Source organism: Lolium rigidum, chromosome 2 (assembly GCF_022539505.1).
Source record: "Lolium rigidum isolate FL_2022 chromosome 2, APGP_CSIRO_Lrig_0.1, whole genome shotgun sequence".
In the NCBI taxonomy this organism is placed as follows: Eukaryota; Viridiplantae; Streptophyta; class Magnoliopsida; order Poales; family Poaceae; genus Lolium; species Lolium rigidum.
The window spans coordinates 145,454,700-145,477,034 of record NC_061509.1 but is presented as its reverse complement, the minus strand read 5'-3'; the positions used below and the strand labels follow the sequence as shown (position 1 = coordinate 145,477,034).

Genomic DNA, 22,335 nt, shown 5'->3' with positions numbered 1-22,335 from the left:
TATCGGCTACGAGAAGGAAAACATCCTTGTGTGCCTTTTCATGATAGGAATATTTCCAACTACTTTTTTTCGATAAAGAGCATATATTAATATCACGGAGATACCAATTACACCCAGCCTCTGCAACAACACATCATGCCCTAATGGCTTAAATGATGCACACAGCCAAAAAAAAGAGAAGAATTACAAAAAAGAAAAGTCCCGCTACAGAGATCGAAAACTTGAAATAACAACAGTGACACCACCAAGACAACACCAGCAGATCAGCTTCTCCATAAGCGACGCCTCCAAGAAGGAAACAATGCACAAAACGATGTCGTCGCCCGATCATAGATCTTAGGTTTTCACCCTGAAAAAAGTCCTAACTCTCAAAACAATGCCTTCAACAAGAATATTGCCAGACACAACCAATTAAGGCCAGACCTTGGATTTTCACCCTGAAAAATAGAACTCTGAACTTCTCCTGTGCAGTCGTCCACACATACAAGTCGTTGTTTAAAGTCACGATGCACCAAAACAATTCCACCTCACCACCAAGATCCAACCACCATTGCTCTTCCACCGATCTTGGCTTTCATGACCTTCTCCGCCAGCACCATGGAAAGAAAACGAGCTCCATGATATTAACAACCAGCAGAGCATCGAAGTGCTCCCTCTGAAACCAAACGGTCAGATAAAAAATATGGGTGCACACGATCGAAAACACCCAAACCAGCATTCTTCAGGTATTGATCACACAATGAATTTCGCCTGCAGAGCCTTCCGGAACACGACAATCCAGCCATCCGGTGGGAAGAAGCTTCCGACGGATCTTCACTTGGCGCGAGAGGAATCCGAGGACCACCACCATTATTAGCAAGACTAGCAGCCTCCTCGTCGCCGGTCAACTACCAACCAGATCGGACGACATGAAGAGGGCAAACCAGCGCATCCCGTCGGCGTGGCAAGGACCAATACCAGGACCACACCTGCCTAGGTCCGCTTGATCGAGATCTTGGCCCAAGACCTAGATCGGACCGAGGGGGCCTAGGGCACCACCGTGCGGGCGAGTGCCCAGGGGTGCACCATCCTCTCCTCGTCGCCGCTCTGGTGGAGGCGCTCAGGCCCCGGCCAAGACTAGCTATGCCTCCCAAGGCTCTCCGCCGACGCCCACCAACTCCCATGAGCCGCGGCTGAGAGACTCCTCCCCTGCCCACCAACCCGGTCGAAATATTTCCAACTACTAGCGGTGGCTAATCTATAAGTCACCTCGGGAACTAGAAAGATCAATTCGGATCAACAACTCATGGCGAGCTCTTTAACCCATACCTCTAGGGGGGAGGGAGGGGAGAGAGAGTGGAGATCTTACCTTAGCGCAGGTTGTGCTCGTCTTCGCCTACACCGCCATGAAACCTAAAAAACACCAAGAAAAGAATGTCAAATCGGAACGATAAGTGATGCATTGGGTGGAGATTTTACCTCAAACCCGAGTCAGCCTAGCCGGAGGTTTGCCTAGGCGTACTCTAAAGCACCCTCTTCTCCCGTCCATCAAGAACATCTCAAACTCAAAATGAACCATAGAGATTGCGCTTTCACCTCTATAGCCTTGTTAATACCTTCCAGCACCTAGAAATTCCTGCCTCAAGCACTATGGATCTACCATGGTAAACATGTGTGATGGTGCCGACAAAAAATGGGGTATTGTACAGATGGAGTTCTTCAAGGGCTAGCTTAGGTGTAGCACGCAACGTGACCGACATGGACAACAACGACACAATACCTTGACCTTGTTCGATGGCCCATGAAGTGGAGGACGATGGCATACCGCATAGATTCGGCACGTGCCAAAACTCTCTGGCCCATGCAGATCGAGTGGCGTGCTAGAAGGCGAATTTGACATCCATGCCGAAGAGTTGTGTTGTGTGTGAGTACATATCCCTATGTGAAGGAGGGGGATATGACAGCCGAGTACCGCTGCCAATCTTCCACTGGCGAGGGCGGTGGTGGTGACGACATCTAGGGTTCCTTCCCGACCCGCCTCATGGAGAGGACGCGTGGGTGCGGGTTTGTCATTTGTGGGCATTACTGGGAGCAAAAAAAAAATGCAAGGCAACAATATAACCATCCTTGACACCAATTGTATAAATTATCACAGATCATGTGCTATTCTTTATTTGAAATTCTGAATGTTTTAATATCATTGTATGAACGTACTAGATACCAATTGGAATGAATACATATGTTAAATACCTGAATATGTTCGTTGATCTTTGAGCAGCGATGAAGGATAGGGCTCCAACACATCTTAGGGCAATCAGAAAAGAGTATACCGAGTTTCTCTCTATTTTCCAGATCGATATATCTTATATAGGAAAACTCCACTAACATTTAGTATTAATGATAATCTACCTCAATATTCTAGATATCCACATCACTTATTTTTTCAACCATCCAATGTTCTTATCATTACCACTAACATTCAACAATGATGGTATATTTCTACATGCAATCTATCTAAGTTATCCATTATTTCAAGCATCCCATTGTACACATATGATCAATTTTTAGCCTACAAATAAAAAATAATTTCATGTTGATTAAATTTAGCCTCCAAACTACCAATTTAGTATTTCATATTTCTATAGACAACATCATGTTTCATGTTTCTTATATCCTTTAATTTACACAATGCATTTATTAGAGCGAGTACCGCAACAAGATCCAAGCTATCCACATCCTCTATTCTTTTAGCCATCCCTTTGTCTACATATCACTACTAACATTAATTAATGATAGTCTATCTTTACATGCATACTGTCCATATGATTCATATTTGCATGAGACTATCAACATCATCATTTTAGCCGTTCGATTGATAGGATCACACCATGTTGATATGCAATCAAAATTATTTCATGTGCAACTGGAACACCACAATTAGTTCCACACTTCATCGTTTCAGCCAAGCAAGCGAATTTTCTATCAATTTTAATAATGAAAATCAAGTAGGTGTTGCTCGAGATTCCGTGCTCTTACAGATGTAACCATTCAAAACATTCAAATAAAATGTGGCAATGGCTTGGGGCATCTTTTAATGCAAGTTATCATCGTCATCAGTTTATTTGGACTATTAATTTTTATCTTATCCACGCCTTTAACTAATTTTCATGCAACAATGATCATGTGCATTTCTGAACCTTTACAACCTTAAATTGATAAAATACGTAAGTATTTCACCGGAATTAAATTTAGCATATCGACTACTGTTACCAATTGAATCTTCCATATTTTTGTAGGAAACTTCGTATTTCGTGTATCTTTTACCCGTTCATTTACACAATATAGAGTTGTTAAAGAGATTTCTGCTTTAACGTGCGAGGTATCCATCTAGTCAAGTACTATTGGTGTGGCTGCAATGTTCCTGTGTAGAGCAATCTAGGCCGCAGGAGAGAGATCCAGCGGTCCAGAGCCATGTTGAGTCTGATGAATTGAACAGTCACCTGCTATCCTGGTGGACCCTTAGCGTATTACGTCTGACGTTTAAACGGTCACCTGCTATATATAACAACAATGTAGTGTCTGTTAAGATGCACAGTGAGACTTCGTCTGCGTGAGAACCTATGAGATAGAGAATGCACTGCGCAGTACCTAACTGGGGTACAGTGATCATGCGTGCCTGCAATTTTTTTTACTAGTGCGCAATCAGTTGTACTCTTCTACCCGATGACACCCTAGATGCATCATCACTGCGCCAATGTTATCTTGTCTGGCTACGCCCGGACAGTGCCCAGGCATAGGGCAAAAGCGTACACCACACTTTGAACTCTTTGTATTGAGCTCATTAGTGTAGGACTGTACGTACATTACATTATTTGTTAGTCTTTTTTATAATTCAGTAGGTATAATAACTGAAAAAGTAGATCACTTGGAAGATTGATATGAAGTGCATCATAATAACGTGGCTTGTCATGATTATAGTTTTGACGGGAAGATTGAAAACAATACCTATATACATGATCCGAATCAGATCTTTGTATAATATAATACTGTAGTATTATATATTTGATCTGATAGGTACTGACCGAGTGCCCGCATCAGTATTGCGCAACGCAGTTGCTCAATTGGGGTAGGAGTACAATCAACAGGGATATGCATGGTCCCCTCAGGTACACGATATGGTATGGCTATGAGTATGAATTTTACTTTCATTCCTGGGTAACAGGCTAACCAATCATTAAGCTTGTAAATACTAAATCCAGTAGTATACTCAAAAGTTTTTAAAAATGGGGCAATCTCCTCCCGGGCCGCTCGCGTACGCCTCCCCTAGGCCAAACAAAAGACCTAGATCCTCGAGCTCCCCTTGCCGTTGTCGCCGCCGGCGGTGGTGGCGCCTGGCCGCCGAAGGCGGAGGGCAGGTGGGCGGGCTCCTCTCGTCTCCTCTTCGCGCGGAGAAACGACGGTGCGGAGGGCCGCGGCGGTGGAGGCAGACGGCCAGGAGTTGGCGCGGTGGGCGGACGAGCAGCAGGGGCACCGTCGATCCGAGCTGCGAGGGGCGGCGTTGGCCGCTGGCGACGCACGGGCCGTCTGGGCCCGATCTTGGCCAGGAGGGCCGCTGTCGCTCGCGCTCGGCAAGGACGGCGGAGTCTGCAGCCATCGAAGGATGGTTGCGGGATGGTGTTGCTATCGTGTGTGTGATTCCTTTGCGGGTCTGCTAGCTACCTGCCGTTCAGGAGGTGCATGTTGCCCCGCAACCATTTTCGGATTCCGTGCTCGTTCGTCTTCTCTGCGGCCGGCTAGTGGCGTGGGGGCTGCTAGCCTGGCATGAATAAAGGTGGCGGTCCTAGGGTCCTTCTTATGCGAAGATGGAGACTTTCCTAAGGCATGTTCCTCTGGATCATGCTGGAGTGGTGTGTTTCGGAAGGCTCCGCCCGCGAATGTAACAACCCTCTTTATGCCTGGAGTTTGCTGGATCGGTGGTATTTGGTCGAATGCACCCATGCTTTTATTGCAACCTTTTGGTTCTGGAAGGAGCGCCGCGAAGCTCTGTTCTTTCTATCCATATGGAGATATTTGTTCCATGGCAAAGTTTGAGGCGGAGCATGATGGTTGATGACTGCAAGTACGCAAATCAATTGTAGCTAGTTTCAAAATAAGAGTATCGAACCACGAGGAGCTACTATTCAAGGTATTAATGCCCCTTGCTATTACCTATTAAAGATTATTTGTAAATTGTTTTCTAATCTCCAAATGTTTTTAGTTGATGGTTGTAATTGGTTGCAATGAAGTAAAGCAGTAAAAGTGTTATAGGAAATGGGTTGAAATTTAATGAGACAAAGTGTTCTCATTGATTATTGGATCCACCTCTAGCATTAGAATTCATGTTAATCAAGACGAAGTATGCTTTTAAGCATATTGTGTGTGGGGAGAGCTCCGTACCAAGATGCGCCCGGAACGCCATCGGTCATCGCATCTCTAAATAACCACAACAGCTAGTCTTCTGTAAGCCTCATATTGAGTATTGCTATTAAGGATTTTTACCCCATGGTTCTCAATATGAGCTTGGTGAGTCCCTCTTTATCCCCCTCATCCATGTGTTAAAGTATCGATACGGTAATGTCACTTTCTCGTCGTTCACTTTACCACACTTCAAAGGACAGTTCCCTCTCGGGACCATAAGATAAATATTACATGGTGCACAACATATAAAATTAAGAGAGAGAACTAACACACATTAATACTTAGAATCATAGATCATCTTAGATTCATCTCATATTCATGCTAGGGTTTCTCCATCTCCCTGAGAACTAAAGAAACTACTCACACATGGAAGCAATCAAGAGCATCATCATAATCTTATGGAGGGGATGAAAGGAATGAAATGAATTCAAACACAAATCCACAATAATAATCAAGTTTACAAATATGGTTGGAGGAGAATGTATTGGTGATGCAACGGTTGATAATGAAGGGGATGATGTCTTATCCTCCGAGGATCCGCGTAGCATCCCGGATGATGTATTCTCCACGGTTCCTTCTCTAGATTTGATCACGGGCGGTGTTTCTCTGTTTTGCGGGAGATCTTCGCATCGTCTGCGCGAGATGGAAGTATTTGACGAGGCGGTGCTCTTGATACATAGTACGGGCAGAAGGTACCAGCGGGCTCCCCCCGTACCGATGCCCGCTAAACTTACTGGAAGTTGTCCTTGCATCCTCTCTTCGCTCAGGTGCATAATTAAGTGCTTAAATTATTTTTATCACGTCAAAATACCATAAAATGGCAGTTTTTTTATATTTTACCATTGCCTTATTATTTTAAGATCCTATGTCGACAAGCATAAAAGGGCGCGGTAGCATGGTGAAATACAAAAACCCTATTACTATTAAATGATATCTTAATGAAATATCGGCGTAAAAACATGCAAAAAATGCACTCATCAAGCGCCCCGATTGGAGGACTAACAATGGAGGTTCAAGTTTTTGCGATGTTGAGGGACTTGCTTAGTGTTCTGGGTTTCGCAGCAGCAGTACGCAAGTGGGGGTGAAGTTCAAAGTCCTACCTTTCGATCAATAAGAAAATCCAAGGTTTGGCCTTAACTGGTTGTGCCTATCAATATCATTGCTGGAGTCATTATTTTTTTCAGAGCGGGGACTATCTTCAAGGTGAAAACCTAAATTTTTTTGATCGGGTGACGACAGTGCTTGTGCTATGTTCCCTTCTTGGAGGTGTCACTTTTTGAGATCCTGGTTCAGGTGTTGTCCTGGTGGTGGATGTACTGTTGCTGCTAGGATATTGCGTTTTTTGCATAGGATGGATGTAATTGGTATCTTTTAGATATTAATATATACTACTTCTCGAAAAAAGTATACTCAAAAGTTCGGACCATGCATGTAATGAGGTTTCATTTTTCGTCAAAGGAAATATATTGATATCACGAAGATACAAGTTACATTTCGTCTCTACAACAGCGGTGTTCCCTAATGGCAATACAGAAGCATACAACAACAAAAAAGAAAAAAAAATGCAGAAACAAAAAGGCTCGCTATAGTGATCTATTTTTTTGTAGGAGCGGACCAAACATCACCAAGACAGCACCAGAGCTCTTTCTTCTCCAAAATCAACGCCTCCAACAAAGGAACAATGCGCAAGCACCATTATAAGTTTTCACATAGGAGATTGTCCGCACTCACAAAAGAATACCTTCAACAAGGCCATTTCCCGACAGAATAAATTAAGACCGAATCTTGGGTTTTTACCCTCCAGTTTGGACTCTAAATTTCTCCTGTCACCCCCACTTGTCGATGCCGTTGCTCCAAGTCACGAATCAAAATGCCAAAACCTCATCGCCAACCAGATTTGAACCACCATTACCGGTCCAAATTATGGCTTCCATGTCATTCTCTGCGACTGACTTCACCATGAAACTAAAGACATGTCTCACGATGGTAACAAAAAGCAGAGCTTATATCACTCCCTCTGAAACCTAACGGCCAGATAAAAACATGGTTTCGTGCGACCGAATACCATTAGATCTAGCAATTTCTAGCATGTCGTCCATTGGAATTCGCCGGCCAAGCCTTCCAAAACATGACACCCCGGCCAGATCTTTGAAGACATGCATCAAGATCTTCATCATGGCCGTGAGAGGGATCCTAGGACCGTATCCTTTATTCAAGTCGAGTCAGCAGTCCCCACGCCAATAGCCATCTCCCAGTGGGGCAAGTCGACGCACCTTCCACGACCACTGCCACAACCATGGCCACGGCTGAAGCTCGACAATGCCAGGAGATCGGGAGACTGGGCCACCACCGCCAAGGCCAGAGATGGCGGCATCACCATAGTGCCAATCCATCGTTGCGGCCCGACGTCCATAACCTTGGTACCAGACCCGAAATACCGCCGAGGCTTAAGACCCCGGGCAGAGCGATCTACATCCAGCCGCCGCAGGCATGGTGGCACCACCATCAGGCGGAGGAGCTCCGCCTCCATCGTCGCTGGAAGGCCGCAACACCGCGCCGCCGATGACACTCGATGTCGTCACCGCCGCCGGCATGAGAGGAAGATCCGCACACCCCAGACACCACCGCGTATAGCACCGTCCAACGAGGGTTTACATGGTAAACATAAAACCTATTGCACCTGATGGGAAGGAAACAACAACAATAGTAGCAAATTGTCCTCCTTAGAAGGTAGATGTATGTTCTTTTTTTCGAAATGGAAGCCACGCCATAGATGTATGTTCTCAACCGCAGCATGAAATATTTTTATCGAATGTCATCGAAGCAGGAATATATTACTTTTCCATAATGACACATTAGTATGTTTGCTATCTAGGAGTAGAAAAAAAACCGTAGATATTTTTCTTGACATAGTTGAAGACAACACAGTAGGTAGTTTGAGAATAACAACCACCACAGCAACAAAAGCTCCTGACAAACTGCACGAACCGTGAGCATAAATTACTTATAAACTCGAGGCACATGTCTAACTCGAGCGCTGCTCATATGCTGATTGCGGATACATCGAACAGGGAGAGGGCATATCATATGCATTGCCCCATTTCCTGTTCATTCTCTGTTGCCTGCTCCAATAGTCAAAATAATAATAAACATTACATGCATATGCCGGAGGGGGGAAATGCAGCGGATCGAGAGACGCTTTTTACTGAGTCTTGTTCGATCTCTTCTTTTCAGAAATTAAAGTGAGGGGTCCTAAGGAAATGAGAGCCCAGGGAAAAAAGCAACACTTTTTTGTGTAGTGTCATTGACCTTACCAGACTATACTTGGAAAGCCTCAGGAGACAAAATTATGGGCCTTAACGCCAAGAATGATGTATAGGCGTCATGTGCTAGCTATAGCTAGCCTGATAGTCTCAAGCTCTCGACCTCTCATATCCATATAGCCCCATGTTACTGAGCCAATTTAGCTGTCCGCTAGTTCTACTACATCCATCAGAAAGTAATTTACATGACATTGGTATAATGTCATTTCATTCTCGTAATTTACATGAGTATGCTTTAAAGTTTCTGTTCGAGCTACCTATCAGAAAACAGAAATTACCTCTGTTTAGAAGAGATAAATATTCTACAGAACAGAAATTCAGAATGATCTCGTCCACTTTTTTCTACTACAGCGGTAGATAAGACAGTTGCGTAGCTGGTCTGCGTCCCGGCCACCTGCTTTGCGTTACCAACCAGGTGCAAGATGATGGCGGAATGGTTAGGGTATGTCGATGGAGGGCGTACAATCATGGCGTCGCAGACACATCGGGGACAAAAGGGCAAAGGCGAAGGGGAAACCCTAGAAATATTCTCTTGGTAGCCACTCAATCATAGGTGACCACGCATGATTGGGTTAATTACCAACAACATCGGCGCACAACACGAACCATATGTATGTATGTGTGGTCCTGTTTCTCATGCTCGATCATGGGAACCAGCGAACAATTGAGAACAAATATGTGTAACTGTGTGGCGTTCTAGGAGTGAGCAGTCTGGCAGTCCTTTGCCTAGCTATATATCTGGATATCTGGAAATTCTCGTGCATTATGATCCTGAGTAAAGCCGCCATGTTAGTCAAGATTCCCACAAATGCGTGGGGTTCTGAGTTGCCACCGGTACATGTTTCTTTTCTAGGTAGTGGATGCATGCATTATCATTGTATTATTCAGAGACGCATAGAAGGGTGTCCGGACTTGGCTTACCCGGTATAGTAGGCGTATTGGTGTTCATACAATGGGGAGAAGAGAATACGTCTTCTACTGATGTTGGTGACGAAAATGACGCCTGTGATCTGTGATTGGGACCAATCGCTACAGCTCCATAGGCTAGCTAGCTCGAAGAATGTCCATGGAAAATACCTCACGAGAAAGGTACCATAGGCACTCGATCTCGGTAGGAATCCTATCTAGCTGAGAGAGACAAGGTGGAGTGTCGGTATCAGATTAGCGTAGTGGGATGTAAACAAGTATCTAGAATTCTAGACAAAAGGAATGTCGCTTAATTTAGTTCCTATGGCCATGTTGCGTGTTGATTTCACGGGGAACGCTTGTGGGAGTTGGGTTCTTCTCATCCGGGAATCGACGACCGAGGAAAAATCACTCCTCTATGAACTCGGGAGAAATCAGTTATCCTGAACCGGAATGATCCGTCAAGGCCGTAAAGAAGATGTGCATGTAGCGGTCGCCGAGACCGTGAACTTGTGGTTCGAAATAGCCCGCGAGAGGCTCAAAAGTAGTTGCCCCGCCGGCACGGCGGCACCGGCCGGCCTATCCCTCTCGCCCGCGATCTCTTCCTCCTCCCAGCGGCACGAGGAAAATGGCCGAGCAGAGCCGGCTACTATTCCTCCACGGCTCCACCACCCCCACCTCCACTTGTTAAAAGCCTCCGCCTCTCCTCCGCCTCTCCCGCGCGCTATTTATCCGACGCCACCAGCCGCGCTTAAACCCCTTGCGCTCCCCCTCGCCTACCTTCGCTACCCCTCGCTCTGCTGCTCCACGTGGCAGCCGCCTTGTTCACGCCGGCGTCTTGCTGTGCCCGCGCGCTAGCTTCGGCGCCACCTGGCCTCGACGCGTTCCCTCCGTCGACCGATGGCGGAGGCGGCGCTGGGAGCGCTGTGCCGCGGCGGAGGCTGGTCCTACGCCGCCATCTGGCGCTCCGACCGTCGCGACCCACGGTGAGTGAGACCTCACATAAGCACAAGCTGGTCGTAGATCTACGAGCTTTGGGGTCTCTGCTTGCTAGTAGTGTCTAGTAGCTCACTGGGGGGCTACTTGCCCTTGTTTAGTTGTTTCTCCAGTGATGATTGTGAAAAGATAAGCATGCATACTTCAGGCTCTGAATTTCTTTACAAACTGTTTGGGCAACTTTGCAACACACCGTTTATTTCCTCGGGTTTTTTTCTCCCAAGCACTGCTAGATCCCAAGATCAAACTCGCGTACCAGTGGCGCTTGTTCCGAAAATGGAACCCTGAAGGTGTACATTGGGATCTCAGGCCTGATTTTTGCATTTTATTCTGGTTAAAGGAAGAAAGGTTGTCTGAAGACTCTGAACTGAGTAGTTTCTGCCTACTCTGCTCATTTCCTTGTTCTGCCAACAGTGCGCGTACGTACCTTTCAATAACTTCCTTTACCAAGGAGGTAGTGCAGATCCAACTACCAATCCACTTCTTCTCTTGCTGCTATATATCCGATCTATGCCTGTAAGCTGTAAGCACGCAGGGATACTGTAGAGTATTATTACAGTGCTACTAAGTGCTCTTGTTTTTGAGAAATTTTATAAGGTACCCCCCTACTTCTCAAGTAGCTACTTGGAGAGAGGATAGGATGGGATGCTTGTTATTTTACTGAACGCGTGACGCTGATGGCCGTGTGATCATCATGATGGAGAAGCCGGGGTTGAACTCCTCATTTCGAAAAAAAAAACATGTCTGGACTAAATTAAATGAAATTTAGGGGATATGATTTTTTTTATAGTAAGTTTACAGCAGGAGAGGCTCCTTCTGCGGATATATCAAGAAAAAATAAAGTTACAAGATACGAAGTTACATAGCCTAGTGCCCGTGCATTTGGGTCTTCCTGCTGATTTGTGTTATATTTTGGAGAATTCTGCTGATTGAAATACTACAGAACTGCAGTTTTTTTACTGATGGTTTCATTTCGTATACAAGGTTGCTTACGATAGGAGAGTGCCACTGTGAAGATGAAGCCAGAAAAGTTGTTGAAAATATGCTTAATCAGGTCCATGTTGTTGGAGAAGGGTATGCCACAGTGTTTCTTTATGATCTATTCAGTTCATCCTTTGCAAGTCTTTAGTTTGGTGTCTCTGTTTTTAATGATTTTGTGCCTACTTGTGGCTAAATACGACAACACCAGTCAATTGGGTGAATACTTTCCGAGATTACTTGCTACATATTTTCATGTTAATGTGTTATAAAGTATTTGAGATTACCATATATGGTTTACTCTCCCTGTATCCCCTATACACTTTTGACATTTCATCTTTTTTTAAATCTGTACTACTCCGTCGAGTTTCTTTTGCTCTCAACTAGTTGCTCACAATGAGTCGTCTTCTGTTTCAGCATCATAGGGTCAGCTCTTGTAAGTGGGGAGTGCCAATGGATTTCTGATGATATTTCATTTAATTTAGTCCAGCCTTGTAACACAGAAAGCCTAGGCTTATTTCAGGTATGAATTCTTGTTCTCTGTAGACACGTGTTTCTGTAGAGGATATTGTTAGAAGTAGTATGTATTACTAAAGGTACCACCTACATGAATCCTCCAAAATAAAAGTATAGATAAGGAAAAGACTAGTTTGTCTCAGAATTGCTGTGTGTCGATAAGCACACATTGGTTATTAAGAACACAAGGGCATATAATTCATGTGTGATCTTTCTGTCCAAACTTCCTTTTAATTTATTGCAGAAAATAAGAAGTTTCCTTATTTTAACAGAGGAAGGTTACCTTGTTGTAGGGCTATACTTGGTGGCAACATCAGTTCCTGAGCGGAATAAAGGTTATTCATCTTTCCTTCTTTCCAACGTTCACTCTTAAGCCAGCTGGGGAAAAAATTTCTTAATGATTAACAAAACTATCGATTTGTCACTGAAAACTACCCTCAACAGACTATTGCAGTAGTACCTATCCCGGCGCTTGGTGTGGCACAGTTCGGCTCAACCCAAAAGGTTTGTGCTTATAAGTTTCGCTAATGGGACCCTGACAATTATCACTTATGAAACATAATCCTTTTCATGATATCAGTATGTTGTTGCTGAAAGATTGTTACACTATCCAATTAAACTAAAAATACGAACTGATGGAAAGAAACTAGGTAGTGTGTATTTATATTTAACACTATCCCTCACGTCTAGACTATTTTAATCCTTAGGGTGGGTTCGGTGCATGCTGCAGAATCTTTTTGTTTTGTTTTTAATACTGCGCTAGCAGGCTCTTGAACTTGAGACTAAGAAAGATTGCTACACTAGCCAATTGTACAAAAAATCCATAAAAAAAGACTAGGCAGTGTATTTATATTTAACAGTTGCTACATGATATATCATTGGTTCACTGCAAAAGGAACTGCTTGCATGAATTTGTTTGAAGCTGCTATATTTATTTTTTGAAGCTGCAATATTTTTTTTTGAAGCTGCTTTTTTTTGAAGCTGCTATATTTGACTGAGGCCAATTCTTGAGATACAAATATTTTAGAAACATTTTTTGTTTGGACTGGTATAGCTATGTTAGTTAGTGAACTTGTTTTTTTTCGAAATGGTTAGTGAACTTGTGGGATGCTATTAGCTATATGTTATCTAAACTTACTCCTTAGCATAAATGTATTATAGATTTATTCATCAAAACATAACAATTGCATAATTCCTAACGAAATTCAGTTTTCCACATTCACCAGGTATCTGAGAACTTAGAGTTTGTTGACCATGTTAAAGGCACAATTTGTAGAAGAGAAAGGATTGTATGGGATCCTTCAACCAAACATATTCAAGGAGATGATTTCTCTCATATCAGTCAATTTCAACTCAATTCTCTGAGCACGAAAGGTCGTACAGGTATCAACGCTGACACAGAAAACAATAATCTTCTTGAAAACACAGTAAGTATGGAATCTCTCGGGAGTTTAGTAAGTACTTCAAGCAATTACACTCCAAGCTCTTCAAATGGTTTCACCACCTACGGGAGTTGCAACAGTCGGAATCCTACTCATATAGTGGCCATGCCAGTGAACTCCAAGTCAATTAATGCGGTCAGAGTATTTCATAATGCCAGCAATTTAATGCAGCACAATAGTGGTTCAGTAAATCCATTGCAAATTCAATCTAGCAAACAGCCTGATTCTACTATAGCAAGTGCAACCACATCTTACTCCAGTTTAAACAATCTTCCTAGAATAGAGCATGAGCTGTCATGCACACCTAACAAGTTAGGATATCGCCTCCAAAGTGAAAAATCATCAAGTTTCCATAATTCATTCTCATCTTGTTATTCTGTTGTTGATGAGCTGAAACCCATGTTATTTGACAACAACGCCTCTCGTGTTGAAAGTAACCTGATGCAAGAGGTCGACACTACTGGATTTACTTCACAGGCTAATTGTGCAGTCTATGAATTGCCGAATCAAATGTTAGAAGAAACTGCTGCAGGGATTGTAAACACTGGCAGGAAAGGAGGAGATACCAGTTTGCTAGACAGTACCGTATTCGATCCCCTCTTGCATGATTGGTGGGATAACAGTGTCCTTCTAGCAGGAAACATTCCACATTTTGGAGCCACTACCACAGTATCTGTTACAGAACAGTCAAATAGTGATCCATTATCAGTTGAAGGGAGGGGGCTGTTTTCAGAAACTGTCCTTGAAGAACTTCTTGGAGCTACTGGCAATGTTAATACGGATACAACATGTGGCCCTGTTGCGGCTAGCACTGATTCTTTAGCTAACTGTTTCTCAGGCTGTGAATTACCAGGGTACACCCTCCAAGACTCTTACTCAGTGAGCAAGGAACAAGTACCATCATTGAACTTCCCTTCCAGTAGCTACACATCTGAAAATATGCCAAATGGAGCATCAAAGACAATCCCAGTGTCCCTGGCCAATTTATCTATGGATGACTGTTGCAGCTTGAACACTGCAAGTTCCAAGGTCGGACAGGTGACAAATCCCGAGGGCATAAAGGTTATAAAGAAAAGAGCTAGGCCAGGTGAGAGCACACGGCCAAGGCCAAAGGACCGGCAGCAAATACAAGATCGCGTCAAGGAATTGCGTGAGATAGTCCCGAACAGTGCAAAGGTATACTTATTGATCACACCATGTTTCTTTATGTTTAGGCTCATAGAAAATTATTTGATCTTTTTATTGTACACAACAGTGTAGCATCGATGCTTTGTTGGACCGAACAATCAAGCATATGATCTTTCTACAAGGTGTAACTAAGTATGCAGAGAAAATCAAACAAGCTGATGAGCCCAAGGTATGTCATGCTAATGAGAGCATATAAACCATATAAAACTTAAGCAACTCTTGTTAGACTTTCTTGTACTGATTGTACATTCATGTAATTATGTGAAGATGATAAGCAAGGATACTGGTGCGATCTTGAAAAATAATTCAAGTGGTGTTGTCTTGAAAGATAACTCCAGCACTACCAGCAACGGTGGTGCCACATGGGCCTATGAGGTTGCTGGACAGACTATGGTTTGCCCAATAATCGTCGAGGATCTTGCACCACCTGGTCAGATGCTTGTGGAGGTATGGTTCAGAAGCGGTCTACTTTTTTCTTATTCTCCAGTTCAGAAGTGGTCTACTTTTTTCTTTTTCTCCAGTGCAGAAAATGAAAAATTCCTCATTGCTGTTTGACAGATGCTATGTGAGCAACGTGGATTTTTCCTAGAGATAGCAGACACCATACGTGGATATGGACTGACAATCTTGAAAGGTCTCATGGAGCTCCGTGATGGCAAGATAATGGCACGATTTCTTGTCGAGGTAGGAAAGAAATATTTATTGGGCATAATTTTTTCTTGCCTTCGTTGTTTTATCCTTTTAACATTATGGCGGCTCCCGATGTTGCAGGCAAACAAGAACGTGACTAGGATGGACATATTTTTGTCACTTGTTCAGTTACTACAACAAAATAGCCTCAATAGATCTTCTGACCAGCTAGCTAAGGTCATTAGCAGCGGGGTTCCATCTTTCGTGGAGCATCAGCAATCTCCAATGTTGATTCCGGTTGGCCTTGCTGAGAGGTGACAGTGAACACTAAATTTGGAGATCGTATTAGGGGATATCAATTGGAGCCATTCAGAGTACTCATGCTTGATGCTGACTGTCAGGCGTTGTTGGGATCATGTGAGTGACAAGCGTACAGTGTCGCGAATGTGCATTGCGTTATGAAGAAAAGTTCTCGTTTTCTTTTTGTCAATTATATGTACATGTTCTTTTCTTAGAAACGTCAAATTAGTTCTCTTTTTTTTTACCCCAACGCTTTGTGTTAATGTATTGTGTTGTGTGTAGTGAACTAGTGATGAGTGATTTTTTCGACAAAAAAGGTGGCTTGTGGAGACTTTGTACTTTGTGCAATTTTTAATACTTTATAGGAAAAAAATTATACTTTGTAATGTGTACTCTATTTTCATATGCCGTACTTTTCGGTTTTGTTCCGTACTTCAGCAGAAACGAACAGGAAAGAGAGAAAATGGGCCGGACGGGAATTTAGATAGTTAGATGGTGTTTGGCAAGGGGATTTTAAATGTAGATTTTGTGATGAACTGGAAACAATTCATCATTTGTTTTTCACTTGTTCAGCTGCATCATATATGTGGAGTGTGGTGAGTAGAACTATAGGAGTTAATACCAGACATGGGAATTTTACGCAATATTTTAGGTGGATTGCTACATTTTTTTCCTGGAAAGACAAACCTTTATGTTGTTGGTCTGTCTCTGCTTTGTGTTGGGCCCTTCAGAAATTGAGAAACAACAAGGGGACCTGACCTGCGACCCCCTCCTTTGAGTTAGGCGCTCGCGCCGCTGGCCCCAGGCGCGCCCCTCCCCTCCAAGCCGGAGGCTTTCATCCTCATTGCCCATCTGCTCCAGCTGCATTGGAGTTGCGGTGTATGGCCGAGCGAAAGTCCTGCTCGGCGGTGGCCGATGCTGATTACGGGGACGCATGAGGGCGCCGTTCCCTTGTTGAAGGCGTGGTCATCGTCTTCACCATGTCCGATTCACCGGACCAGGCGGCGGTGGCGCCAAGGTGTCGTTATCTTCTTGAAGACGTCGTCCATGCCATCGAGGAGGGACCGATGTGGCTTTCGGAGTCTGGGGTTTGTGATGTTCTGCAGGTGGTGGCCGCGGCCCAAGGCTTGCGTTCAGGGGCGCAATGTAGGACGTGGCAGACGCTCCGTTCGTTGTCTTCCCCAAGTCCATCAAGACATTGCCTTCTCCTCACCGACTCCTCTAGGCGCATGAGGGGAGGTACGTTGGTCTAGGTTGCCTTGGAGTCGAGGTCGAGTCGGTTTGTCTTGCTTGGTTCGTGACTCGGTCCTGAAGCTGTGTGCTCCTGTTCTCGCCATTCGTGGTAGAATGTTGAGCAAGAAGAGTCGTTTATCATCGGGTTTGTTGAGGTGTGTTGTTTGCCACTTGGTGTTGTACCGTGGTGTGACGTTGTATTGTGGAGTGGAGTTGTAGCGTTCTTGGCTTTGTTTCAGCTGTCTTGGCCTTTCTTCTATATGATTGATACACCTTTCAAGTTGTATTCTTGAAAAAATAAATTGAGAAATAAAGCATGTTTTAAATTTAAAATTATTAAGACTACGCGGAGATTATATGTTATGCAAGCACTGGTAGAAAAACAGGCTTCCGGTGAGCCCCATAAGTCGCGAAGCTATAGGAACCGCGACTAATGGACCTTTAGTCGCGGTTCGGGAGGCGAACCGCGACCAAAGGCCTGGGCCCAGGGCGCTCGGTGGCCAGCTGGTGCACGTGGGGGTCTTTAGTCGCGGTTGGCCTGGCCAACCGCGACTAGCAGTGCCGAAGGCCTTTAGTCGCGGTTGGCCAGGCCAACCGGGACTAAAGCCCTTCCCCTATATATACCCATCCAGCAGCCAACACTTAGCCATTTGGAGCCATTCTCTTCACAAACTTCACAAGTGGGTGTTAGGTTTACTTTTGGTTCCTCTTATGCACATAAGGTGTTTGATGAAATGCCCCAAGAGCATGAAACAAACATGATATGAAGTGTTGGAGCCACACTTGAGCTTTCTCATTTATTTTTTCCTCCTCGATCGCGGTTAGCAACTTGAACCTTTGATGTGTCATTGATAAAATATGCATGTGTGTAGTTCATTGTTTAATTTATATTGTTTGTAGCTAGTTAGTTTAACAAATGCATGATGGTTAATTATATATTTTATATTATAATAATGCAGATGAATCGACAATGGATGTACGGTAACCGACTCTCCGGCGAGTTCGATACGGGTTTGAAAGATTTCCTCGTAGTGGCTAATGCGAACAAGCGGGGGGGTTTTGTTATCTGTCCATGTGTTAACCGTAAGAATCGGAAGGGTTACTCTTCCTCAAGAGATGTTCACATGCACCTGCTTCGGCACGGTTTCATGCCAAGCTATAATTGTTGGACCAAGCATGGAGAAAGAGGGGTTATAATGGAAGAAGATGAAGAAGGGGATGATTTCATCGATGAAAGCTATCTTGCTCATTTCGGTGATACTTTCATGGAGGATGCTCGAAGGTGAAGGGGAAGGTGAAGAAGAGGCACGTGATGATCCCGTTGATGATCTTGGTCGGACCATTGCTGATGCACGGAGACGCTGCGAAACCGAAAAAGAGAGGGAGAATTTGGATCGCATGTTAGAGGATCACGGAGAAGGCGCTGCACCCCGGATGCGATGATGGTCTGAAAAAGCTGGGCTGCACACTCGGATTTGCTGATATGGAAGGCACAGGCAGGTGTAGCCGACTCGGCATTTGAAAACTTGCTGAAAATGTTGAAGAATATGTTTCCAAAGAATAACGAGTTGCCCGCCGAGTACGTACGAAGCAAAGAAGGTTGTCTCGCCCTCTAGGTTTAGAGGTTCCGAAGATACATGCATGCATCAACGATCGCATCCTCTACCGCGGTGAATACGAGAATTTGAATGAATGCCCGGTATGCACTGCATTGCGTTATAAGATCGGAGGCGATGACCCTTGTGACGATGTTGAGGGCCGGAAACCCGGGAAGAGGGTTCCCGCCAAGGTGATGTGGTATGCTCCTATAATACCACGGTTGAAACGTCCGTTCGAGGAACAAAGAGCATGCCAAGTTGTTGCGATGGCACAAAGAGGACCGTAAGTCGGACGGGGAGTTGAGACACCCCGCAGATGGAACGCAATGGAGAAAGATCGACGGAGAGTTCAAAGATTTTGCAGCCGACGCAAGGAACATAAGATTTGGTCTAGGTACGGATGGCAGGAATCCTTTTGGCGAGCGAGCTCCAGCCATAGTACCTGGCCCGTGACTCTATGCATCTACAACCTTCCTCCTTGGTTGTGCATGAAGCGGAAGTTCATTATGATGCCGGTGCTCATCCAAGGTCCGAAGCAACCCGGCAACGACATCGATGTGTACCTAAGGCCATTAGTTGATGAACTTTTACAGCTGTGGGGCAGACCTGGTGTCCGTGTGTGGGATGAGCACAAAGAAGAGGAATTTGACCTACGAGCGTTGCTTTTCGTAACCATCAACGATTGGCCTCGCTCTTAGTAACCTTTCGGGACTCGTCAAATAAGGGATACAATGCATGCACGCACTTGCTTACATGAGACTGAAAGTGTACATTTGCCAAATTGTAAGAAGAACGTGTACCTTGGGCATCGTCGATTTCTTCCGAAAGGTCATCCGAGTAAGAAAGAAAGGCAAGCATTACAACGGCAAGGCGGATCACCGGCCGAAGCACTGCGGAACACACCGGTGCTGAGGTATTTGATATGGTCAAGGATTTGAAAGTCATCTTTGGAAAGGGTCCTGGCGGACAATCGGTTCCGAAGGGAGCCGACGGGCACGTAGCCATGTGGAAGAAGAAATCTATATTCGGGAGCTAGAATATTGGAAAGTCCTAGAAGTCCGCTCTGCAATCGACGTGATGCACGTTACAAAGAATATTTGCGTGAACATCCTAAGCTTCTTGGGAGTGTATGGGAAGTCAAATGATACAAAGGAAGCACGGCAGGACCAGCAAAGTTTGAAAGACCCTGATGACCGGCATCCGGAACGGTTTCAAGGTCGTGCCGGCCTACGCTCCGACCAAAGAAGAGAAGGTCATCTTTTTTGAATGCCTGAGCGAGTATGAAGGTCCCGTCGAGATTCTCGTCCAATATAAAGGGAATAATAAACATGGCGGAGAAAAAGTTCCAAAACCCGAAGTCTCACGACCGCCACGTGATTATGACGCAATTGCTTCCGATTGCTTTGAGGGGCTCCTGCCGGAAAATGTTCGAGTAGCCATTGTGAAGCTATGTGCATTCCTCAATGCAATCTCTCAGAAGGTAATCAATCCAGAAGTTCTACCACGGTTACAGAACGATGTGATCCAATGTCTTGTCAGTTTCGAGTTGGTGTTCCCGCCATCCTTCTTCAATATTATGACGCACCTCCTGGTTCACCTAGTCGATGAGATTTCCATTCTCGGTCCTGTATTTCTACACAATATGTTCCCCTTCGAGAGGTTCATGGGAATATTAAAGAAATATGTTCGTAACCGTGCTAGGCCAGAAGGAAGCATCGCCAAGGGCTATGGAAATGAGGAGGTAATTGAGTTTTGTGCTGACTTTGTTCCTGACCTTAAGCCGATTGGTCTTCCTCAATCGCGGCACGAGGGGAGACTAAGTGGAAAAGGCACGATCGGAAGGAAATCAACGATATGTATGGACGGCCATTCTCCGACCGAAGCACACCACACGGTTCGACCAATTCCAGCTTGGTGGCTCCGTACTTTGAGAAACACAAGAATATTTTACGCTCGGACAACCACAGGAAGCCTGAATCCTGGATTAGGAAGGCCCACATGGAGACTTTCGGCGGTTGGTTGAGAAAACATTTAATGAGTGACGATCATGTTGTAGATCAGTTTGTACATGTTGGCCAAGACACCATCTTCGACTATAACGACTTTCCAAGGGTACGAGATAAATGGGAATACATTTTACACGATCGCCCAAGATAAAAAGAGCACCAACCAAAACAGTGGTGTCCGCTTTGATGCAGCAACCGAGAATGGGCAAAAGGTCACATATTATGGTTACATAGAGGAGATATGGGAACTTGACTATGGACCCTCCTTTAGGGTCCCTTTGTTCCGGTGCAAATGGTTCAAGCTAACGGGAGGTGGGGTAAAGGTGGACCAGCAATACGGAATGACAATGGTGGATTTCAACAATCTTGGTTACCTTGACGAACCATTCGTCCTAGCGAAAGATGTCGCTCGGGTTTTCTATGTGAAGGACATGAGTAGCAAACCGAGGAAACGGAAAGATAAGAAAACGATCGGTACATCATGCGATGATCCAAAGCGCCACATTGTTCTTTCGGGGAAAAGAAACATCGTGGGAGTGGAGGACAAGACGGACATGTCGAGAAGATTATAATATGTTTGCTGAAATTCCGCCCTTCAAAGTGAACACCGACCCAAGCATTAAGTTAAATGATGAGGATGCTCCATGGATACGGCACAATCGTAAGCAAGCGGGGACACAAGGGAAGAAATGATGTGTAATAATTTATTGTACCAAACTTTGTTGAATGAATCATGTGAATTATATTACCCGTGATGTGTTTGGTGTCCATTTTCGAATGATTCAATTGACTCGAGATAGCACTGATGATACATGAAATTTGGAGTGATTCAGTCATACTCCTGCATACAGGAAATTTGGAGTGACTAAGTCATACTCCTGCATACATGAAATTTGGAGTGACTAAGTCATACTCCTGCATACAGGAAATTTGGAGTGACTAAGTCATACTCCTGCATACATGAAATTTGGAGTGATTTAGTCATACTCCTGCCTAGGCGTATAATATGCATACTCGTAGTCTTCATAGCCGCCGCCGTTGTACTCGGTAGTCGTCGCCTTCTAAGTTGCCGGCGTCGTCGTCGGCTGCTGTCGTCGCTGTCGTCGGGCGGCGCTCGTGGCTCGAGCCGAGGGTAGCGCGGGCGGGGGATATCGCCGGCCGTGATGTAGTCCATGACGCTCTGCATAGTCCGGCCGTACCACCATAGCCGACGGCCGGCCTCGTGGAAGTTTCGAGGAGGCAGACCGTCCTCCTCATACCTGGCGAGCGCCCTCTCACGCTGATTGATGAAGAAGGCGTCCCAAGTATGCTGGTTATCGGGATGCCAGCGGGGATTCATCCGCTGCTCCGGCGTGAGGTCGAGGTAGTAGTGGTTCGTGATGGCCGCCCGGCGCGCATGACCCTGAGGGACGGGAGGGACCGGCACGCCGCCGGTGCTTAGGCTCTAGCCGGCAGGGACGCGGTAGCCCGGTGGGCAAGGGTAGTTCGAGGCGCAAAGCTCCTCCACCTGCTGGTAGGTTAGAGTGGGTGCGGTGGAAGCCATGAGAGAGTGATGAGAGATTGTAGAGATGTGATAATGCTGGCCAAGCCGGGCTACCTATATGTAGTGACAAATGGCGGGAAAAATGGGAGCGGGAAGACAGGAGGCGGGAAGAAAGAGGCGGGAAGAAAGTGGCGGGAAGAAAGAGGCGGGAAGAAAGTGGCGGGAAGAAAGAGGCGGGAAGAAAGTGGCGGGAAGAAAGTGGCGGGAAGAAAGAATTTTTTGATATATTATTTTTCTGAT

The 22,335-nt window shown here is 45.1% G+C and overlaps 1 protein-coding gene across 1 annotated transcript; it reads left to right on the top strand.

The window, feature by feature from the left end:
- The first annotated feature begins 10,565 nt into the window (after positions 1-10,565).
- On the top strand, positions 10,566-16,074 carry LOC124692424 (transcription factor EMB1444-like). Its single transcript, XM_047225800.1, has 10 exons — positions 10,566-10,651; positions 11,646-11,735; positions 12,057-12,162; positions 12,449-12,490; positions 12,600-12,659; positions 13,382-14,773; positions 14,853-14,954; positions 15,053-15,232; positions 15,344-15,469; positions 15,557-16,074. The coding sequence occupies exons 1-10, from the start codon at positions 10,566-10,568 to the stop codon at positions 15,731-15,733; spliced, it is 2,361 nt and encodes a 786-aa protein (XP_047081756.1). The 3' UTR covers positions 15,734-16,074.
- Positions 16,075-22,335: the final 6,261 nt, after the last annotated feature.

Excerpts from the sequence above, each read along its gene's own strand:
- LOC124692424 (XM_047225800.1), top strand. The coding sequence starts at position 10,566 with ATGGCGGAGGCGGCGCTGGGAGCGCTGTGCCGCGGCGGAGGCTGGTCC. Across the intron at positions 11,736-12,056 it reads GTCCATGTTGTTGGAGAAGG|CATCATAGGGTCAGCTCTTG; the intron begins GTATGCCACAGT and ends CTTCTGTTTCAG. Across the intron at positions 12,491-12,599 it reads AGTTCCTGAGCGGAATAAAG|ACTATTGCAGTAGTACCTAT; the intron begins GTTATTCATCTT and ends TACCCTCAACAG.